The sequence below is a fragment of the Mustelus asterias genome, chromosome 7, assembly GCF_964213995.1.
Source record: "Mustelus asterias chromosome 7, sMusAst1.hap1.1, whole genome shotgun sequence".
Taxonomy (NCBI): domain Eukaryota; kingdom Metazoa; phylum Chordata; class Chondrichthyes; order Carcharhiniformes; family Triakidae; genus Mustelus; species Mustelus asterias.
In genome coordinates, this window is record NC_135807.1 from 128,819,011 (window position 1) to 128,836,479 (window position 17,469).

Below are 17,469 nucleotides of genomic sequence, written 5' to 3' on the forward strand. Positions count from 1 at the left end.
CATAGAAACCTACAGTGAAGAAGGAGGCCATTCAGCCCATCGAGCCTGCAACGTCAACAATCCACCCAGCCCCTGTCCCCGTAACCCCACATATTTACCCTACGAGTCCCCCTTATAATATGGGGCAATTTATCATGGCCAACCAGCCTAACCTGCACATCTTTGGACTGTGGGAGGAACCAGAGCACCCGGAGGAAACCCACGCAGACGCGAGGAGAACGTGCAGACTCTGCACAGACAGTGACCCGAGGCCGGAATCGAACCCGGGTCCCTGACGCTGTGAGGCAGCAGTGCTAATCACTGTGCTACCCATGCCACCCCCAAAAGATATTCGCTGAGTTTAGCAGTTAGCTCACTTTCAAAGATGCACAACAGCCCTGACGCAGGCCAAGCTGAACAAGTCGGGGGAATCAGATCCAAGCCAGAAAATTGGGAGAGTCCAGAGAGTCGACTCATCTGTAATTGAACACAATAAAATGCCTGGAAGATGCAGATGAGAGAAAGCATGGAGGAGCACATTTAGAAGCAATCACTTCAATCAGAGTTTAGTGTATCTTAGCAACACCTGGAAAGATAACTCTTGTGTTTCTCATTGCTTCCTGCTGCCACTCTCGTGAGGGGCTATATGAGGACTTTTTCTGGAACTGCATTTTGGAGCTGGGAAGCTGGGTTTACAGTTTGCAGAGGGATTTACTACAGCAAGCGGGTGGTGGTGCTCTCCCTGCACTCTGTGCTTGCCATGGCGGCCCGGAAGAGTTCCTGCTGCCCCATGTCCACTTCTGGAGCTATGAACAATGTTCGCTGTAAACTCCAGAGAGCAGCTCAGTGTTGCAACCGAGCATCACCTGTACCAGCCAAGGGGAATGTCACAACAGCTGGACAGAGGGAGGCAGGTGAGTCTTGCTCCCCTTGGAGGAGCACAGCTGGATGGACAGATCCACTGCAGAACATCACTCAGCACCCTTTGGTATGACTTTGCACCTTTCCTGACCTCTGGATCTCCTTTACAGTCAGTTAGGTATATTGGAATATATGCAGCTGTTTGTTATGTGGGAAATGTGGCAGCTGAATTGTGCCCAGCAAGATCCCACACTGCGTTGAATGAATCATAAAATCCCTACAGTGCAGAAGGAGGTCCTTCGGCCCATCAAGTCTGCATCGACTCTTAGCTCGGCCCTATTCCCGTAACCACACATATTTTACCCTGCTCATCCCCCAACCTATATATCTCTTGGGACATTAAGGGGCAATTCAGCATGGTCAATCCACCTAAACCGCACTCCTTTGGAAACCGGAGCATCCGGAGGAAACCCACGCAGACACGGGGAGAACATGCAAACTCCACATAAAAAGTCATCGAAGGCCGGAATTGAACTCCGGTCCCTGGCAATGGGGGGCACCACTGTGCCATCGTGTTGACCACATCATCTGTTTTCAGGAGTTGGTTGGATAGTCAGACATTGGCCAGGGTTTCGGGGAGGCTGGGGGGGGGGGGGGGTGGGGGGCGGAGATCACACTCACTTCCAGAGGGACCATGGGATCTTTCACATCAACCTCACTGGGAGCACAGCTTCACTTTCCAAAATTGGTTCATGGGATCTGGGCTAGGCCAGCATTTATTGCCCATCCCTAATTGCCTTTAAGAAGGTGGAGGTGTGTTGCCTTCTTAAATAGCATGCGCTGTAGGTGTATGCGTTGCTTTCTCATCCGTTCAACGATGATGTACTGGGGCAGAGAGAAGTGGAGGCAGTTTTAGAACATAGAAAAAAATACAGCACAAACAGGCCCTTCAGCCCACAAGTTGCGCCGGTCATGTCCCTACCTACCTAGGCTTATATATAGGCTTACCTATAACCCTCAATCCTATTAAGTCCCATGTACTCATCCAGAAGTCTCTGAAAAGACCCCATCGAGTTTGCCTCCACCACCACTGACGGCAGCCGATTCCACTCACCCACCAGGTGGGTGAGAACAGGTGGGGACGAGAGGTGGAAAAGGAGGCGATGTGTGATAAACCTTATTGAACGCCAGAAGGCCAGAGCTAGAATTCTGCCTGGCCCCTTTCAGAGCCGGTTGTGACTTCTGAATAAATGTTTACAGCAAAAGAGTCAACAGCAAACATTTCATCCATTACCTCTTCTGGAAATGTCATACGATGTAATTTCAAATGATTTTTAAAAAATAGTGTGGGTTGCACCCTGTTCTCTAGGATGCTCCCAGGATTTGATGGTTTGAGTTATAAGGAGAGGCTGGATAGACTGGGACTTATTTCCCTGGAGTGTAGGAGGCTTAGAGGTCTATAAAATAATGAGGGACATAGATAAGCTAGATAGTCAATATCTTTTCCCAAAGGTAGGGGAGTCCAAAACTAGAGGGTATAGGTTTCAGGTGAGAGGGGAGAGATACTAAAAGGGTCCAGATGGGCAATTCTTTCATGCAGAGGGTGGTGAGTGTCTGCAGTGAACTGCCAGAGGTAGTAGTAGAGGTGGGTACAATTTTGTCTTCTAAAAAGCATTGAGACAGTTACATGGGTAAGATGGGTATAGAGGGATATGGGCCAAATGCGGGCAATTGGGATTAGCTTAGTGGTAAAAACTGGGCGGCATGGACAAGTTGGGCCGAAGGGCCTGTTTCCATGCTGTAAACCTCTATGACCCTTGTGAAAATGTAAAAGTGAAAATTAACTAAGTATAATGCGTATATCAGATTATTCTGCTTTATAGTTGGGAACAGCTACATACTGACTGAGAAGAATGGATCAATTATGGCCAGTGGCCTCAACAAGGCCAGAAGTAAGGAATGTTGTAAACAGGAACACAGCTCTACAACTATCGGAAGCATTCACTACATCTGAGAGGGACAAAGCATTGACAGCAGCTGTACTATATGGAACAGGTTTGTTTATCAAACCGAGGGGATTGCCCACAGCTTTGCTCACAGATAATCCTGGACCCTGGGGTTCAGTTCCTGATACTAAATACAACAGCCCATCACTGCCACAGAGCCAATGGATTGAAACAAAGATATACTGTAGTGTTATAAGCAAAATACTGCGGATGCTGGAATCTGAAACAAAAACAGAAAAATGCTGGAAAATCTCAGCAGGTCTGACAGCATCTGTGGAGGGAGAATAGAGCCAATGTTTTGAGTTCAGATGACCCTTCGTCAGAGCTCATATACCTGCTCTGACGAAGGGTGGTCTGGACTGGAAACGTTGGCTCTATTCTCTCTCTCTCCACAGATGCTGTCAGACCTGCTGAGATTTTACAGCATTTTTCTGTTTTTGTACTGTAGTGTTGTTCATTATGTCACTGGACTAACAATCCAACAGAATATAGAACATAGAACATAGAACAGTACAGCACAGAACAGGCCCTTCGGCCCACGATGTTGTGCCGACCTTCATCTGAAACCAAGATCAAGCTATCCCACTCCCTACCATCCTGGTGTGCTCCATGTGCCTATCCAATAACCGCTTAAATGTTCCTAAAGTGTCTGACTCCACTATCACTGCAGGCAGTCCATTCCACACCCCAACCACTCTCTGCGTGAAGAACCTACCTCTGATATCCTTCCTATATCTCCCACCATGAACCCTATAGTTATGCCCCCTTGTAATAGCTCCATCCACCCGAGGAAAAAGTCTTTGAACGTTCACTCGATCTATCCCCTTCATCATTTTATAAACCTCTATTAAGTCTCCCCTCAATCTCCTCCGCTCCAGAGAGAACAGCCCCAGCTCCCTCAACCTTTCCTCATAAGACCGACACTCCAAACCAGGCAGCATCCTGGTAAATCTCCTCTGCACTCTCTCCAGCGCTTCCACATCCTTCTTATAGTGAGGTGACCAGAACTGCACGCAATATTCCAAATGCGGTCTCACCAAGGTCCTGTACAGTTGCAGCATAACCCCACGGCTCTTAAACTCCAACCCCCTGTTAATAAAAGCTAACACACTATATGCCTTCTTCACAGCTCTATCCACTTGAGTGGCAACCTTTAGAGATCTGTGGATATGGACCCCAAGATCTCTCTGTTCCTCCACAGTCTTCAGAACCCTACCTTTGACCCTGTAATCCACATTTAAATTTGTCCGACCAAAATGAATCACCTCACATTTATCAGGGTTAAACTCCATTTGCCATTTTTCAGCCCAGCTTTGCATCCTATCTATGTCTCTTTGCAGCCTACAATATGGCTGGAATTCTCCGGCCATTCCGGCCAGCAGGATTCTCCAGTCCCACTGCAGTGAACGGAGATTTGGCTGAGCTCCCAAGTTCCGGCGGCGGGACAATGAACTGCCGGAAAACTTCCCATCCTGCCCACCAAGGGAATAGTAGTGGGCAGGACAGAAAATTCGGCAGACCGTGCAAAGATCCGTCGACCTCGGGTGGAAATTTCCGGTCTTGGGGCGAGCGTGGCTGGAAGATCCCGCCACCCTGTGTTCGAATCTCATCCCGAGACTGTTTGGGGATTTGAAGTCATTTCATTATTGAAACCAAGCGGTCACAATGGGCCCAATTTTACCATTGCGTCGCGCCCGTTTTTGGCGCGAAAACGTGGTAAAGTTGGACGTGAGGCCATTAACGCGATCCGCACCCGCCTCCGTGCAGATGGCAACTTTACCGAGACCCGGGAATGGCCGTGATCCGATTCGCACCCGAAACGGGCACAACGGCGATTTAAATGCATTTGCATGCATTTAAATTGAATTAATGAACTGCCCAATCAACTTTATCAGCATTTCCCCCTTTACCACCGCGTTCGCCGATCCGGAATCGCACCGAAACGAATCTGCTGAATAAAAGTCTGAATCGGGGGCTCAGCTGCTGAAGAGGCGAGTTCAGAGCTTCCAACGGCTCTCTGACTCAGATCGGTGGTAGGGGTGGGGGGGAGGAGGTGGGTCAGATCATTCTCTGGTGGGGGGGGGAGTGAGGAGGGAGGCCAGAACATTCTCTGGGGGGATGTGGGGAGGAGGGAGGCGGGTATGATATATCTCTGGTGGCGGGGGGGGGGGGGGTGGTGCGCAGGGGGGGTCCGCTGCCACTCTGTGGATGATCGGTGGGGTGGAAGGGGACAGGGGTTCACGATCGGTCTGGGTAGCGGGGGGTGGGTGGATAAGGGGGACAGTGATGTCTGTGGGGGCCATCGCACCCTCTTTTCGCTTCCAGGCCGCTTTATCTGCTTTCTGTGGCCCGGGAGCAATCTGACACGGGCGCGCTTTTTCAAATTTTTTTCTAACTGCGCATGTGCAGTTCAGAGCTCTGATCGTTTCGGGCGCGCTAAGCCCCACCTACAGCGCAATTCAGACCCGTGATTTTTTTTTCAGGCTAAGTGCGTATGGGGGCGTCTGAAAGCAGATTTCCAAGTCGGATCTGAATTGCGCCCAGATTCAGCACTTAGAATGAAAATGGTAAAATCAGGCCCGATAAATGTAGCCATGTCAGAGTGATGTAATAACTCAGTTGGTTCACTACTGTCCTTTGGCAAGGAATTTTGCTGAAGTACATTTGTCTCTCATTCCCCACTGATGGCAATCCCCTCTAAGTAGAAAGGGTCAAGAGCTTCAAGTTTCTAGGTGTCCAGATCACCAACAACCTGTCCTGGTCCCCCCATGCCGACACCATAGTTAAGAAACCCACCAACGCCTCTACTTTCTCAGAAGCCTAAGGAAATTTGGCATGTCTGCTACGACTCTCACCAACTTTTTACAGATGCACCATAGAAAGCATCCTTTCTGGTTGTATCACAGCTTGGTATGGCTCCTGCTCTGCCCAAGACCGCAAGGAACTACAAAAGGTCATGAATGTAGCCCAGTCCATCACGCAAACCAGCCTCCCATCCATTGACTCTGTCTCCACTTCCCACCGCCTCGGCAAAGCAGCCAGCATAATTAAAGACCCCACGCACCCCGGACATTCCCTCTTCCACCTTCTTCCGTCGGGAAAAAGATACAAAAATCTGAGGTCACATACCGACTGACTCAGGAACAGCTTCTTCCCTGCTGCTGTCAGACTTTTCATAGAAATCATAGAAATCATAGAAACCCTACAGTGCAGAAGGAGGCCATTCGGCCCATCGAGTCTGCACCGACCACAATCCCACCCCACATATTTTACCCACTAATCCCTCTAACCTACGCATCCCAGAACACTAAGGGGCAATTTTTAACCTGGCCAATCAACCTAACCTTTTGAATGGACCTACCTCACATTAAGTTGATCTTTCTCTACACCCCAGCTATGACTGATTTAATTTGATTTATTATTGTCACATGTATTAACATACGGTGAAAAGTATTGTTTCTTGCGTGCTATACAGACAAAGCATACCATTCATAGAGAAGGAAAGGAGAGAGTGCAGAATGTAGTGTATTCTGCACTCTCTCGTTTCCTTCTCTATGAATGACATGCTTTGTCTGTATCGCATGCAAGAAACAATACTTTTCACTATGTTAATACACATAACAGTAATAAATCAAATCAAATCAAAATCAAATCAAATAACGCTGGCACATACATCAATATTCCTCATTGGCCTTTCCTTCAGAACAGCATGATTAGCCCAGAATTTGCCATTGAATGCAACTTATAATTTAATCTGTGTAAATCTGATGAAATGTAGCACTGTCGGTTTTTATGTTTCGTGCCTTCGTTGTTTGTGAATGCTTTGCATGATTGTCACAGCTTATTCTGGGAACTGTAATTATCCAGCAATGTTTAAGTGATTGACTTGCGCATATTCCATACTTGATAAAGATTCCTGCATAGGACCTACACCCGAGAAATGAGTTGGGCATTTCACATCGCAATTAGATTTGTAATTAGATGGATTTGGCAAAGCTTAAACGGAATTTTAATTGCCATTTTTTGGCACTCAGTTGGTGTAAGATCATCATTTCAAATTTGATGCTGTCGGGAACTGCTGTAAATTATTTAATTTGCTTTTGGCAGCAACTTCATTGTTTGGAACAATGAAAATTCCTTTTAATGGTTTGAGAAAACCTAGCATTATTTATTTTTTATTAATGGCTTTGTTTGCCCTCAACAATTCTTTCCCCCCTCCTCCGTTACTGGCTCCTGGCAAGGAAACCATTGCCCAAACTTCAGTCCCTCATCCAAGTGGCACATACACAAGTCTGCAGCTTTAATGTGGGCAAGTCGGTTATTCAACTGCAAGGGCATCACAGTAAAGTCGCACTGTCCTCCAGGATGGTGGATAGAGATTCAGCAGCAACCTTCAAAAGGAAGGGAAGCTGGCTGTAGAAACCATATTCAGAAACGTAGAATGGCAACTGCTGATGTTGATTTCATAGATAAAACAGTCATTCAATCCCTACAGTGCAGAAGGAAGCCATTCGGCCCATCAAGTCTGCACCAACCACAATCCCACCCAGGCCCTATCCCCTTCACCCCTCGTATTTACCCTGCTATTCCCTCCGGCACTGGGGCAATTTATCATGGCCACTCAACCTAACCCGCACATCTTTGGACTGTGGGAGGAAACCGGAGCACCCCGGAGGAAACCCACGCAGACAACGTACAAACTCCGCACAGACAGGGACCCGAGGCCGGAATTGAACCCGGGTCCCTGGCGCTGTGAGGCAGCAGTGCTAACCACTGTGCCACCGTGCTGCCCAATAATTGAGCAATTATTATTTGGCCTTTAGGGGAGGAAAAATTTAATCAGTGCCTGACCCTATTCTTGGTAAAACTCTCTTCGCCAAAAGAGAATTGTGAAAGAAAAAGAGGGTAAAACACTCACTAAACATCCTCGTATCCCTGATATGAATAAGGAATTTCCAGTTTCAATGTGTACAAAAATATCCGTGATTTGCCTAAAAATTGCCCTCAATATTGGAGTTTCCCCAGAAAACTATTTAAGTTGTACATTGGCAAGTTCAGCTTTTGGCATGAAAGCTGGGTAAAGCCGAACACAAAGACTCAGCCAGTTTAAACCACGGAAGGCCCCAAGCAATTAAGCCATAAAGCCTCAACATTAATTACAACAGGACGTCTGTGCCGTACAAGGCATTCCTTAATGGTGTTACAAAATCATTTGAGCATCATTTAACACTATTTAAAAACAACACTGAGATGAAGCTGTCACACCTCCCCATTTGTGTGGAAATACTTGAGCGATGCATGATGGTGTAAGAGCTTCACTGGCCTTCATTGAACGCAAGGAGACTTCACTTTGAAATCGAGATATGAAACAGAGGACTTTTCCACACCTAGAATAGGCTCATTATCTTTATAAGAGGCCGTCAATGACTGATGTAGTTTTTAGTTGGGAGACGCTTTACTTCTGTTTGCTGGGCCCCGATGTAGCAGTTTTCATAGGAGCGCACAGTGCAGAAGGAGACCATTTGGCCCATCGAGCCCTGCACCGACAACAATTCCATCCAGGCCCTGTCCCTGTAACCCCAAGTATTTACCCTGCTAGTCCCCCTGACACTATGGGGTAATTTGGTATGGCCAGTCAACTTAACCTGCACATCTTTTGGAGTGTTGGAGGAAACCGGAGCACCCGGAGGAAACCCACGCAGACATGAGGAGAACGTGCAAACTCCACACGGGCAGACTGAAGTACTGAACAGAAGTTGTGAGTCGGGAATATCATTCGGGGGGGAGTGATATTATCGCTAGACTATTAATCCAGTCTGGAGTCGAACCTGGATTCCTGGTGCTGTAAAGCAGCACAGTGCCAGCGTGCCACCATTCTGTGTATTTCCTTGTATTTTTCTCTGATCCTGATTTGAAAACGTGGGAGCGTGGTTAAAAGAATTCTGCTTTTCCACTGGGTTAAACTTCATCACACTCCTCAGCACTGTAATCACGCGCTGCTGTGCCTGTCCCCAACTCTGGAGAGAGTTACCAGCTGGGATAGGAACAACACAATTTACACTTCTCTAGGCACTGCTGTTACACAGTTAACATCTCCACTGCTCACAGCACCGTATAAACCAAGGTCATTTGAAGTGCCAGTCAATAGAATATGCTGACTTTAACACTAGTTATTTACTCTACCAGCCGGTAATTATTCAGTCAGAAGAGCCTCTACACACACTCTTAAAATGAAGCAGTGGAACTAACAGAGGAATATATTGGGCACACTGGGGCTTAAATGGGCAGATCTATAGACTGACATTTGCGATTAGTTTCACAACACGGGTGGCACGGTGGCACTGCTGCCTCACAGCGCCAGGGACCCAGGTTTGATTCCTGGCTTGGGTCTGTATGGAGTTTGCACGTTCTTCCCGTGTCTGCGTGGGTTTCCTCCGGGTGCCCCGGCTTCCTCCCACAGTCTAAAGATGTGCTGGTTAGGTTGATTGGCCATGCTAAATTGCCCCTTGGTGTCCTGGGATGCGTAGGTTAGTACGATTAGCGGGGTAGATATGTGGGGTCATGGGGATAGGACCTAGGTAGGATTATTGTCGGTGCAGACTCGATGGGCCAAATGGCCTCCTTCTGCACTGTAGGGATTCTGTATCTGTATCTAACTCTGTAACATACCAGGGTGTGAAGCACTTAACTGAGCTTGTGAGTTGGGATAATCATTCAGGGTGAGGTGATGACCTAGTGGTATTATCACTAGACTATTCATCTAGTAATTCAGCTAATGTTCTGCGGATCCAGGTTCAAATCCCACCACAACAGATGGTGGAACTTGAATTTTAAAAAAATATTTGGAATCAATAATCTACTGATGACCATGAAACCATTGACGATTGTCAAAAAAACTCATCTGGTTCACTAATGTTCTTTAGGGAAGGAAATCTGTTGTCCTAATCTGGTCTGGCCTACATGTGACTCCAGAGCACAGAAATGTTGTTGACTCCCAACTGCACCCAGGCAACTAGGGATGGGCAATAAATGCTGGCCAGCCCGCAACACTCATATCCCACAAATGAATAAAGAAACCCTCCATGTTGGCACAAACGTAAAGCATTTTGCCTTATACTATGGGATTAGCCAAAATGCTTTAGGGACCCGGGTTCAATTCCAGCCTCGGGTGACTATCTGTGTGGAGTTTGCACGTTCTCCCCATGTCTGCGTGGGTTTCCTCCGGGTGCTCCGGTTTCCTCCAACAGTCCAAATATGTGCAAGTTAGGTGGATTGGCCATGCTAAATTGCCCCTTAGAGTCAGGGGGATTAGCAAGGTAAATGTGTGGGGTTACAGAGATAGGGCCTGGGTGGGATTGTTGTTGGTGCAGACTCGATGGGCCGAATGGCCTATTTCTGCACTATAGGGATTCTGTGATTCTAAATTGTAATTCAGCAATTCCTAACTCTGACAAAGACAAGTGCAAGTGAAGAGTCATTAACACAGTAGTGTAAAATTCTTTAAGGTCAGCTACTTAGGAGAAGACAGAATCTAAATTGTGCATTCTGACATATCAGAATGTAAGGGTTGGATGCCAAACGTGTCTGTGGAAATCTTGCTCCTCTTCCACAGTTCTGCTAACGTGCCAGTCCTCCCCATTCCCACCATAGTTGATGGTCAAAGTCACGTAAGGTTTGAAACACTGACCTCTTGCTGCACCAGTGAGACTGCTTGTGGGGAGAACACACATGCACTTTGCTATGACTTTCACTCCGGGAACTTCTTGCACTGCCAAAACTTGACTCAGCTTGGAAAGAATGTTTATGCTTCACAATAGTTGACGATGATAAAAAGAGCCTTAGCCCCTGAACTAAAAATGAATGGGCCTGAAATTAACTCTGTGCGGATATTGTGAAGACTGGATAAGTCGTGCAGGATTTTCATCCATGTCATATTGTAACGGGAGGGGGGAACCAGCTTAACATAATGGGTAGTCGCCACCATTAAAATGGCAGGGGGAGGAATTCATGGTGAATGTTTAACGTGTTTTTTTTTGTCTGCCTGTTTGCAAAGACAAATGTGGCATTCCTATCTATGCTGTCACATGTTTGCATTGCTGTTTGAAATGTCTGGAAAGTATTGCAGCGTCACCAATAAGGAACGTTGGCTTTTTTGTGTAACCAAATGTTTTCTCATGGCCCCAAGGCTAAGATGCCGAAAGACTCGTGAGAACTGCAGTCCTTCGTGGTTAATCCTCATAGCAATCCCATAACAATTCATGTTTCCACTAAAAAGTGTTCTCCATTGTATTAAAAAAAATTGGATTTGGGTTTGTTGGTGTAAATTGTGCGGCCTGGCCCAGAGGTGATGACATGGTGGCACGGTGGCACAGCAGTTCGCACTGCTGCCTCACAGCGCCAGGGACCCGGGTTCGATTCCCAGCTTGGGTCACTGTCTGTGTGGAGTTTGCGCGTTCTCTCTGTGTCTGCATGGGTTTCCTCCAGGTGCTCCGGTTTCCAGTCCAAAGATGTGCGGGTGAGGTGGGTTGGCCATGATAAATTGCCCCTTAGTGTCAGGGGGACCTAGCGAGGGTAAACGCATGGGGTTATGGGGTTAGGGCCTGGGTGGGATTGTGGTTGGTGCAGACATGATGGGCCGAATGGCCTCCTTCTGTACTGTCGGGATTCTATGTTATGGATGCCAATCTGCAAGCTAAGCTAACATCGATGAATTTTATTTTTAGTTTCACTCCCTTCTTTGGTCGATGAAGGTGATTGGTCCCAAGCCCTTGCCCATGTTGTACTGTGATAGACATGAACATGGTGCACAGGCAGTTTACTCTGTCCAAAGATTTGAAGATTTATAGAATTTTAGGCTGAATTTTTGACTTCTTCGAGGCCCAGGATTCGAAGAGTGTAGGATCTAAAAATAGCTTTGACAAAGGGTCATCTGGACTCGAAACGTCAGCTCCTTTCTCTCCTTACAGATGCTGCCAGACCTGCTGAGATTTTCCAGCTTTTTCTCTTTTGGTTTAGGATCTAAAAATAGCCCTGCTGGCAATGTGCTGGTTTCCCAAATCCATCCTGCCTCCAGGTAAATTTTTCAGTCGGCCTTGTTAAAATTATGTTAATTATATTGTTAAGGCACGCAGGTGGAGGGCAAAGCTTAATTAAGCTTTGGCACAGTGGCACAATGACTCGGGAATTATCAGAGAAACTTCATTGTAGTGTTAATGTAAGCCTACTTCAGACCATGACAATAGGACGGCACAGTGGCACAGTGGTTAGCACTGCTGCCTCACAGTGCCAAGGATCTGGGTTCAATTCTGGCCTCGGGTGACTGTCTGTGTGGAGTTTGCACATTCTCCCCGTGTCTGCGTGGGTTTCCTCTGTCGATGGTAGCCATGATGTGGAGATGCCGGCGTTGGACTGGGGTGAACACAGTAAGAGGTCTCACAACACCAGGTTAAAGTCCAACAGGTTTATTTGGTAGCAAATACCATAAGCTTTCAGAGCGCTGCTCCTTCGAAGGAGCAGCGCTCCGAAAGCTTATGGTATTTGCTACCAAATAAACCTGTTGGACTTTAACCTGGTGTTGTGAGACTTCTTACTGGGTTTCCTCCCACAGTCCAAAGATGTGCAGGTTAGGTTGATTGGCTGTGCTAAATTGACCATAATGTCAAGGGGATTAGAGCGGTAAATAAGGGGTTGCGGGAACAGGGCCTGGGTTGGGATTGTGGTCGGTGTTGACCCAATGGGCTGAATGGCCTCCTTCTGCACTGTCGGGTTTCTATGAATGACAAATAAACTTTAAGCTAGTATCCTCATGCTATATATCTTTAACATTACTTTAGATACTGACTGGTGGATATGGGAAGCTGTTTTCAATATTTCCAGTTTTATCTGGCCAGATGTATCTTCAGAAGATCAGAAAAATGGAATTCCAGCCTTCATGGAATGTGGTGCCTGAATCCGTCTAAAAAACCATGTAAATCTGTAAGAGTGGTCCTTTTGACTGTTGCCACCCTGGGAGCCTCATTGAATCCAGAAGAATGCCTAAACATCCTGAAGAAGCACAGATGTCCTCCAAACCTGCTCCGACTTTTCCCCAGCGAGGTCAACTGAGTTTCTGGTGATGGATTAACTGTTGAAGAGATTGGTAATCTCTTGCGGAGAACATACCGAAGCAGTCAAACCTGATCTAGAGAAAAAAACACATAACTTAAAGGGAAATTGTCAGGAGCTCCTGACTTGTGAGCCAAATGTTCCACCACATAAATAAACTGAGCTCGGGATACTGTTTTGGAAAATGTAATGCACGTGCAAGGCTGTTTTATTTATAATCGGATTTATAGGGGCAGCACGGTAGCACAGTGGTTAGCACTGCTGCTTCACAGCGCCAGGGACCTGAGTTTGATTCCTGGCTTGGGTCACTGTCTGTGTGGAGTTTGCACATTCTTCCCGTGTAATGTGCTGGTTACGTGCATTGACCCGAACAGGCGCCGGAGTGTGGCGACTAGGGGAATTTCACAGTAACCTCATTACAGCCCTACTTGTGACTAATAAATAAACTTTACTTTTGACTGTAATATGAGCAATTTAATTTGCAATATAGCACGATTTGTTCCTGTCAACATGAAGAAATTCTGGCTTAACAATACAAAATAAACTGAATTTACCAAATCCTAATTATCGTTGGGGAGGTGAATTTCATGTAGCTTCTGTGGTTCTGCCACCTAACTTTGGTTAGGAGTGTACCAGAACCGGTGTAAGTATGGTGTGGCCTCCACCCCACTGTAACTTTGGTTTTTGATTGATTTATTATTGTCACATGTATTGGGATACAGTGTAAAGTATTGTTTCTTGTGCACTATACAGATAAAGCATTCCGTTCATAGAGTACACAGGGGAGAAGGAAAACAGAAGGTGCAGAATGTAGTGTTACAGTCATAGCTAGGGTGTAGAGAAAGATCAACTTAATATGAGGTAGGTCCATTCAAAAGTCTGACAGCAGCAGGGGAGAAGATATTCTTGAGTTGGTTGGTACATGACCTCAGACTTTTGTATCTTTTTTCCGACAGAAGAGGGTGGAAGAGAGTATGTCCAGGATGCATAGGGTCCTTGACTATGTTGGCTGCTTTTCAGAGGCAGCAGGAAGTGTAGACGGAGTCAATGGATGGGAGGCTGGTTTGCGTGATGGACTGGGCTAAGTTCACAACTCTTTGTAGTTTCTTGTGGTCTTGGGCAGAGCAGGAGCCATACCAAGCTGTGATACATCCAGAAAGAATGCTTTCTATGGTGCATCTGTAAAAATTGGTGAGAGTCGTAATGGACATGCCGAATTTCCTTAACCTCCTGAGAAAGTAGAGGCACTGGTAGAATTTCTTAACTATAACGTTGGCGTGGAGGTAAAGGTATGACAGAACCTGTGTAAGTATCCTTCAGTCCCATCAAAGTTACAGTGATGGAGCAAGAGATACTTTGGCCCATTTTCCTTGGTGAGCATTGGAAATGCTTTCGATTGGGAGTCACATGTGTCCTCTCAGGAACTGGAAGACAAGGTAAATTCAATCACAGAATTGTTACAGCTCAGAAGGAGGCCATTTGACCCATCCTGTCTGCTTCGGCTCTCCGAATGAGTGTCATGACTCAGTTCCTGTGCATCAATACCTGTTTCTAGTGAGAAGATAGCAATGGCAGAATTATGAATGAGTGGGCAGAATTGTAAGGCAGAGGGGATGTTTCGTATCAGGTTGGTCCTAATGTTTCTCATTGGCTGCACTGGATTCTCCTTTACGTCCTCCTCATGGTACAATTGCTGTTGCTTCACCCAAAGCCCCAGGTGTCTGTCACTTCAGTCTCTAAGGTTTCATTGAGTGAGGAACATATATCACCCCACCATGATCCTTGAGACTTTAGCTGGACCATGTTACAGAACATCCCAGGACTGCAGGCATCTGCAATGAATCCTCCAGTGGTCTACTCAATGTAAATTCTCTGGTCATTCACTCAACATCATATTAGCCGTGCTGAGCTGGTGTCTGTGGACAGTGTGCAGGTGTCAACAGCCCATTATTTGGAGGCTAGCCTTGATCTTCTAGAATTCACCCAGATATGAGGAGGCGATGGCCTAGTGGTATTATCACCAGACTATTAATCCAGAAACTCAGCTACTGTTCTGGGGACCCGGGTTCGAATCCTGCCACGGCAGGTGGTGAAATGTGAATTCAATAAAAATCTGGAATCAAGAATCTAATGATGACCATGAAATCATTGTCGATATTCGGAAAACCCATCAAGGTTCACTAATGTCCTTTAGGGAAGGAAATCTGCTGTCCTTACCTGGCCTGGCCTACATGTGACTCCAGAGCCACAGCAATGTGGTTGACTCTCAACTGCCCTCTGAAATGGCCGAGTGAGACACATAGTTGTATCAATCGTTCAAGAAGGCAGCTCACCACCACCTTCTCTAGGGCAACTAGGGATGGGCAATAAATGCTGGCCAGTCAGTGACGCCCATGTCCCATGAATGAATAAAAAAAATGTTGCTTTTCCGAGCCAAGGTGTGGTGAAATGAAATGGAATGAGAGGCGGCCTGAAAGTGAAAGCATTATGGTGGTGGCATCTGGCAGGAAAGCAAGGTTAAGTGTGCACAATGTGGAAGCCCACAGTCCAGAATGAGCTGACCACAGGGTGAGTGGTATCTTTTCCTGTTATATAAGTGGAAGGGATCGATGAAGGGATTACTGATGACTACTTACATTGTGCCATTGGTTTTTCCATTGTCCTGCCAAGCTGATTCTAAGTGTCCAGGGGGAAACTAATGTACAGGATTTAAGTCTCCCACAATGTACATTTTAATCACACGTAGGAGTGGCACAATGGTTAGCACTGCTGCCTCACAGCACCAGGGACCCGGGTTCAATTCTGGCCTTGTCTGACTGTGTGGAGTTTGCACGTTCCCCCCGTGTCGGCGTGGGTTTCCTCCTACACTCCAAAGATGTGCAGATTAGATGGATTGATCATGCTGAATTGTCTCTTAGTGTCCAGAGATGTGTACGTTAGGGGGATTAGCAGGGTAAACACGTAGGGTGACAGGGATAAGGTCTGGGTAATTTATTCCGTCAGTGTAAACCCGATGGGCTGAATGGCCTGCTTATGCACTGTAGGGGTTCTATGATTCTATGATTTAACGTCTGTAGTTCAACAATTCATTTGATCAACAACTAGATGGCACTATGGTCTGACTGAATTCTTCCAACATGTACTTATTTTCATTCACGTTTCCTTACAGCTCCATCGAGCTGGCAGGGCAGATATCTACTTTTCCCCAGCTTAGTTTAGCTTTAGTTTATTTATTAGTGTCACAAGTAGGCTTACATTAACACTGCAATGAAGCTACTGTGAAAATCCCCTAGTCACCACACTCCGGCGCCTGTTCGGGTACACTGAGGGAGAATTTAGCAGGGCCAATGCACCCTAACCAGCACGTCTTTCAGACTGTGGGAGGAAACCGCAGCACCTGGAGGAAACCCACACAGACACGGGGAGAATGTGCAGACTCCGCACAGACAGTGACCCAAGCCAGGAGTTGAACCCGGGTCCCTGGCGCTGTGAGGCAGCAGTGCTAATCACTGTGCCACACATTGGGTGCGTGCTGACAGAGCCTCCGCATATTATGGTATGTTTGATGCTACTTCCTTGACTGAAGGCATGCTAGCTGAATTTGACAATGCGAAGGACGCAATTTCAAAGGAATCCGGCCTCGTGCAGACAGGTTCATCTCCGGAGCTGGAAGACGAGGAAAATGCTCTTAGCTTCAGAAAATAAGAACTGTCCATGTGGAGTCTGCACGTTCTCCCCACGTCCAGTTTCCTCTCACACTCCAAAAAGTGCGGATTAGGTGGATTGGCCATGCTAAATTGACGCTTAGTGTCAGGGGGACTCACAGAGTAAATATGAAGGGTTACAGGGATAGGACCCGGGTGGGATTGTTGTTGGTGCAGGCTCGATGGGCCGTATGGCCTCCTTCTGTACTGTAGGGATTCTATTCTATTCTCTTCTATATTTTATTCTATGGAAGACAAAGTGCTGGAAGGATTTTTTTGTGGGGTTGGGAGTGGGGGTGGGTTGTGTATGAGGGAAGATGAGAGTGGAGGGTGAAGGGGGAATGAGGGGAGATGAGAGTGGGGAGTGAGGGGGGCATGAGGGGAGATGAGAGTGGGGAGTAAGGGGTGGTATGAGGGGAGATGAGAGTGGGGGGTGAGGGGGGGGGGCGGCTATGAGGGAGGTTGGTTGGGGTCCTGACCAGCACTGATTAGACCCCTTGTGTAACTTTCTGATTGGAGGTATATTTTCCCCCCCCCCAGTTGACAAATCCACGCAGTCATTAATAATAACCACAGTTGCTGCATTTAGAAAAAATCCTAACTGAGGAAGGATGTCTTGCAACATCACAGCTGGCTCAAAGCTGTCAGGAGATAAAAGAAAAGAAAATTAGAGGGAAACTAAAATGGTAATTGCTTTTGTTTGTTTCCAGTAAAGTAATTGGTTACTTACTTTTGCAAGAATTAGGGGAAAAAATTCAAAATATTGTTCTTTGAGAATGGAATGCGGGTGGATAGATTATGACATTAAACCAGAA

The 17,469-nt window shown here is 46.7% G+C and overlaps 1 protein-coding gene across 1 annotated transcript; it reads left to right on the forward strand.

The window, feature by feature from the left end:
- Positions 1-739: 739 nt before the first annotated feature.
- LOC144495501 (uncharacterized) lies at positions 740-16,642 on the forward strand. The gene is given in 6 exon segments (XM_078215516.1): positions 740-893; positions 2,724-2,782; positions 2,784-2,895; positions 11,862-11,919; positions 16,451-16,584; positions 16,587-16,642. Coding segments are annotated over 6 exon segments (573 nt in total).
- The last annotated feature ends 827 nt before the right edge of the window (positions 16,643-17,469 follow it).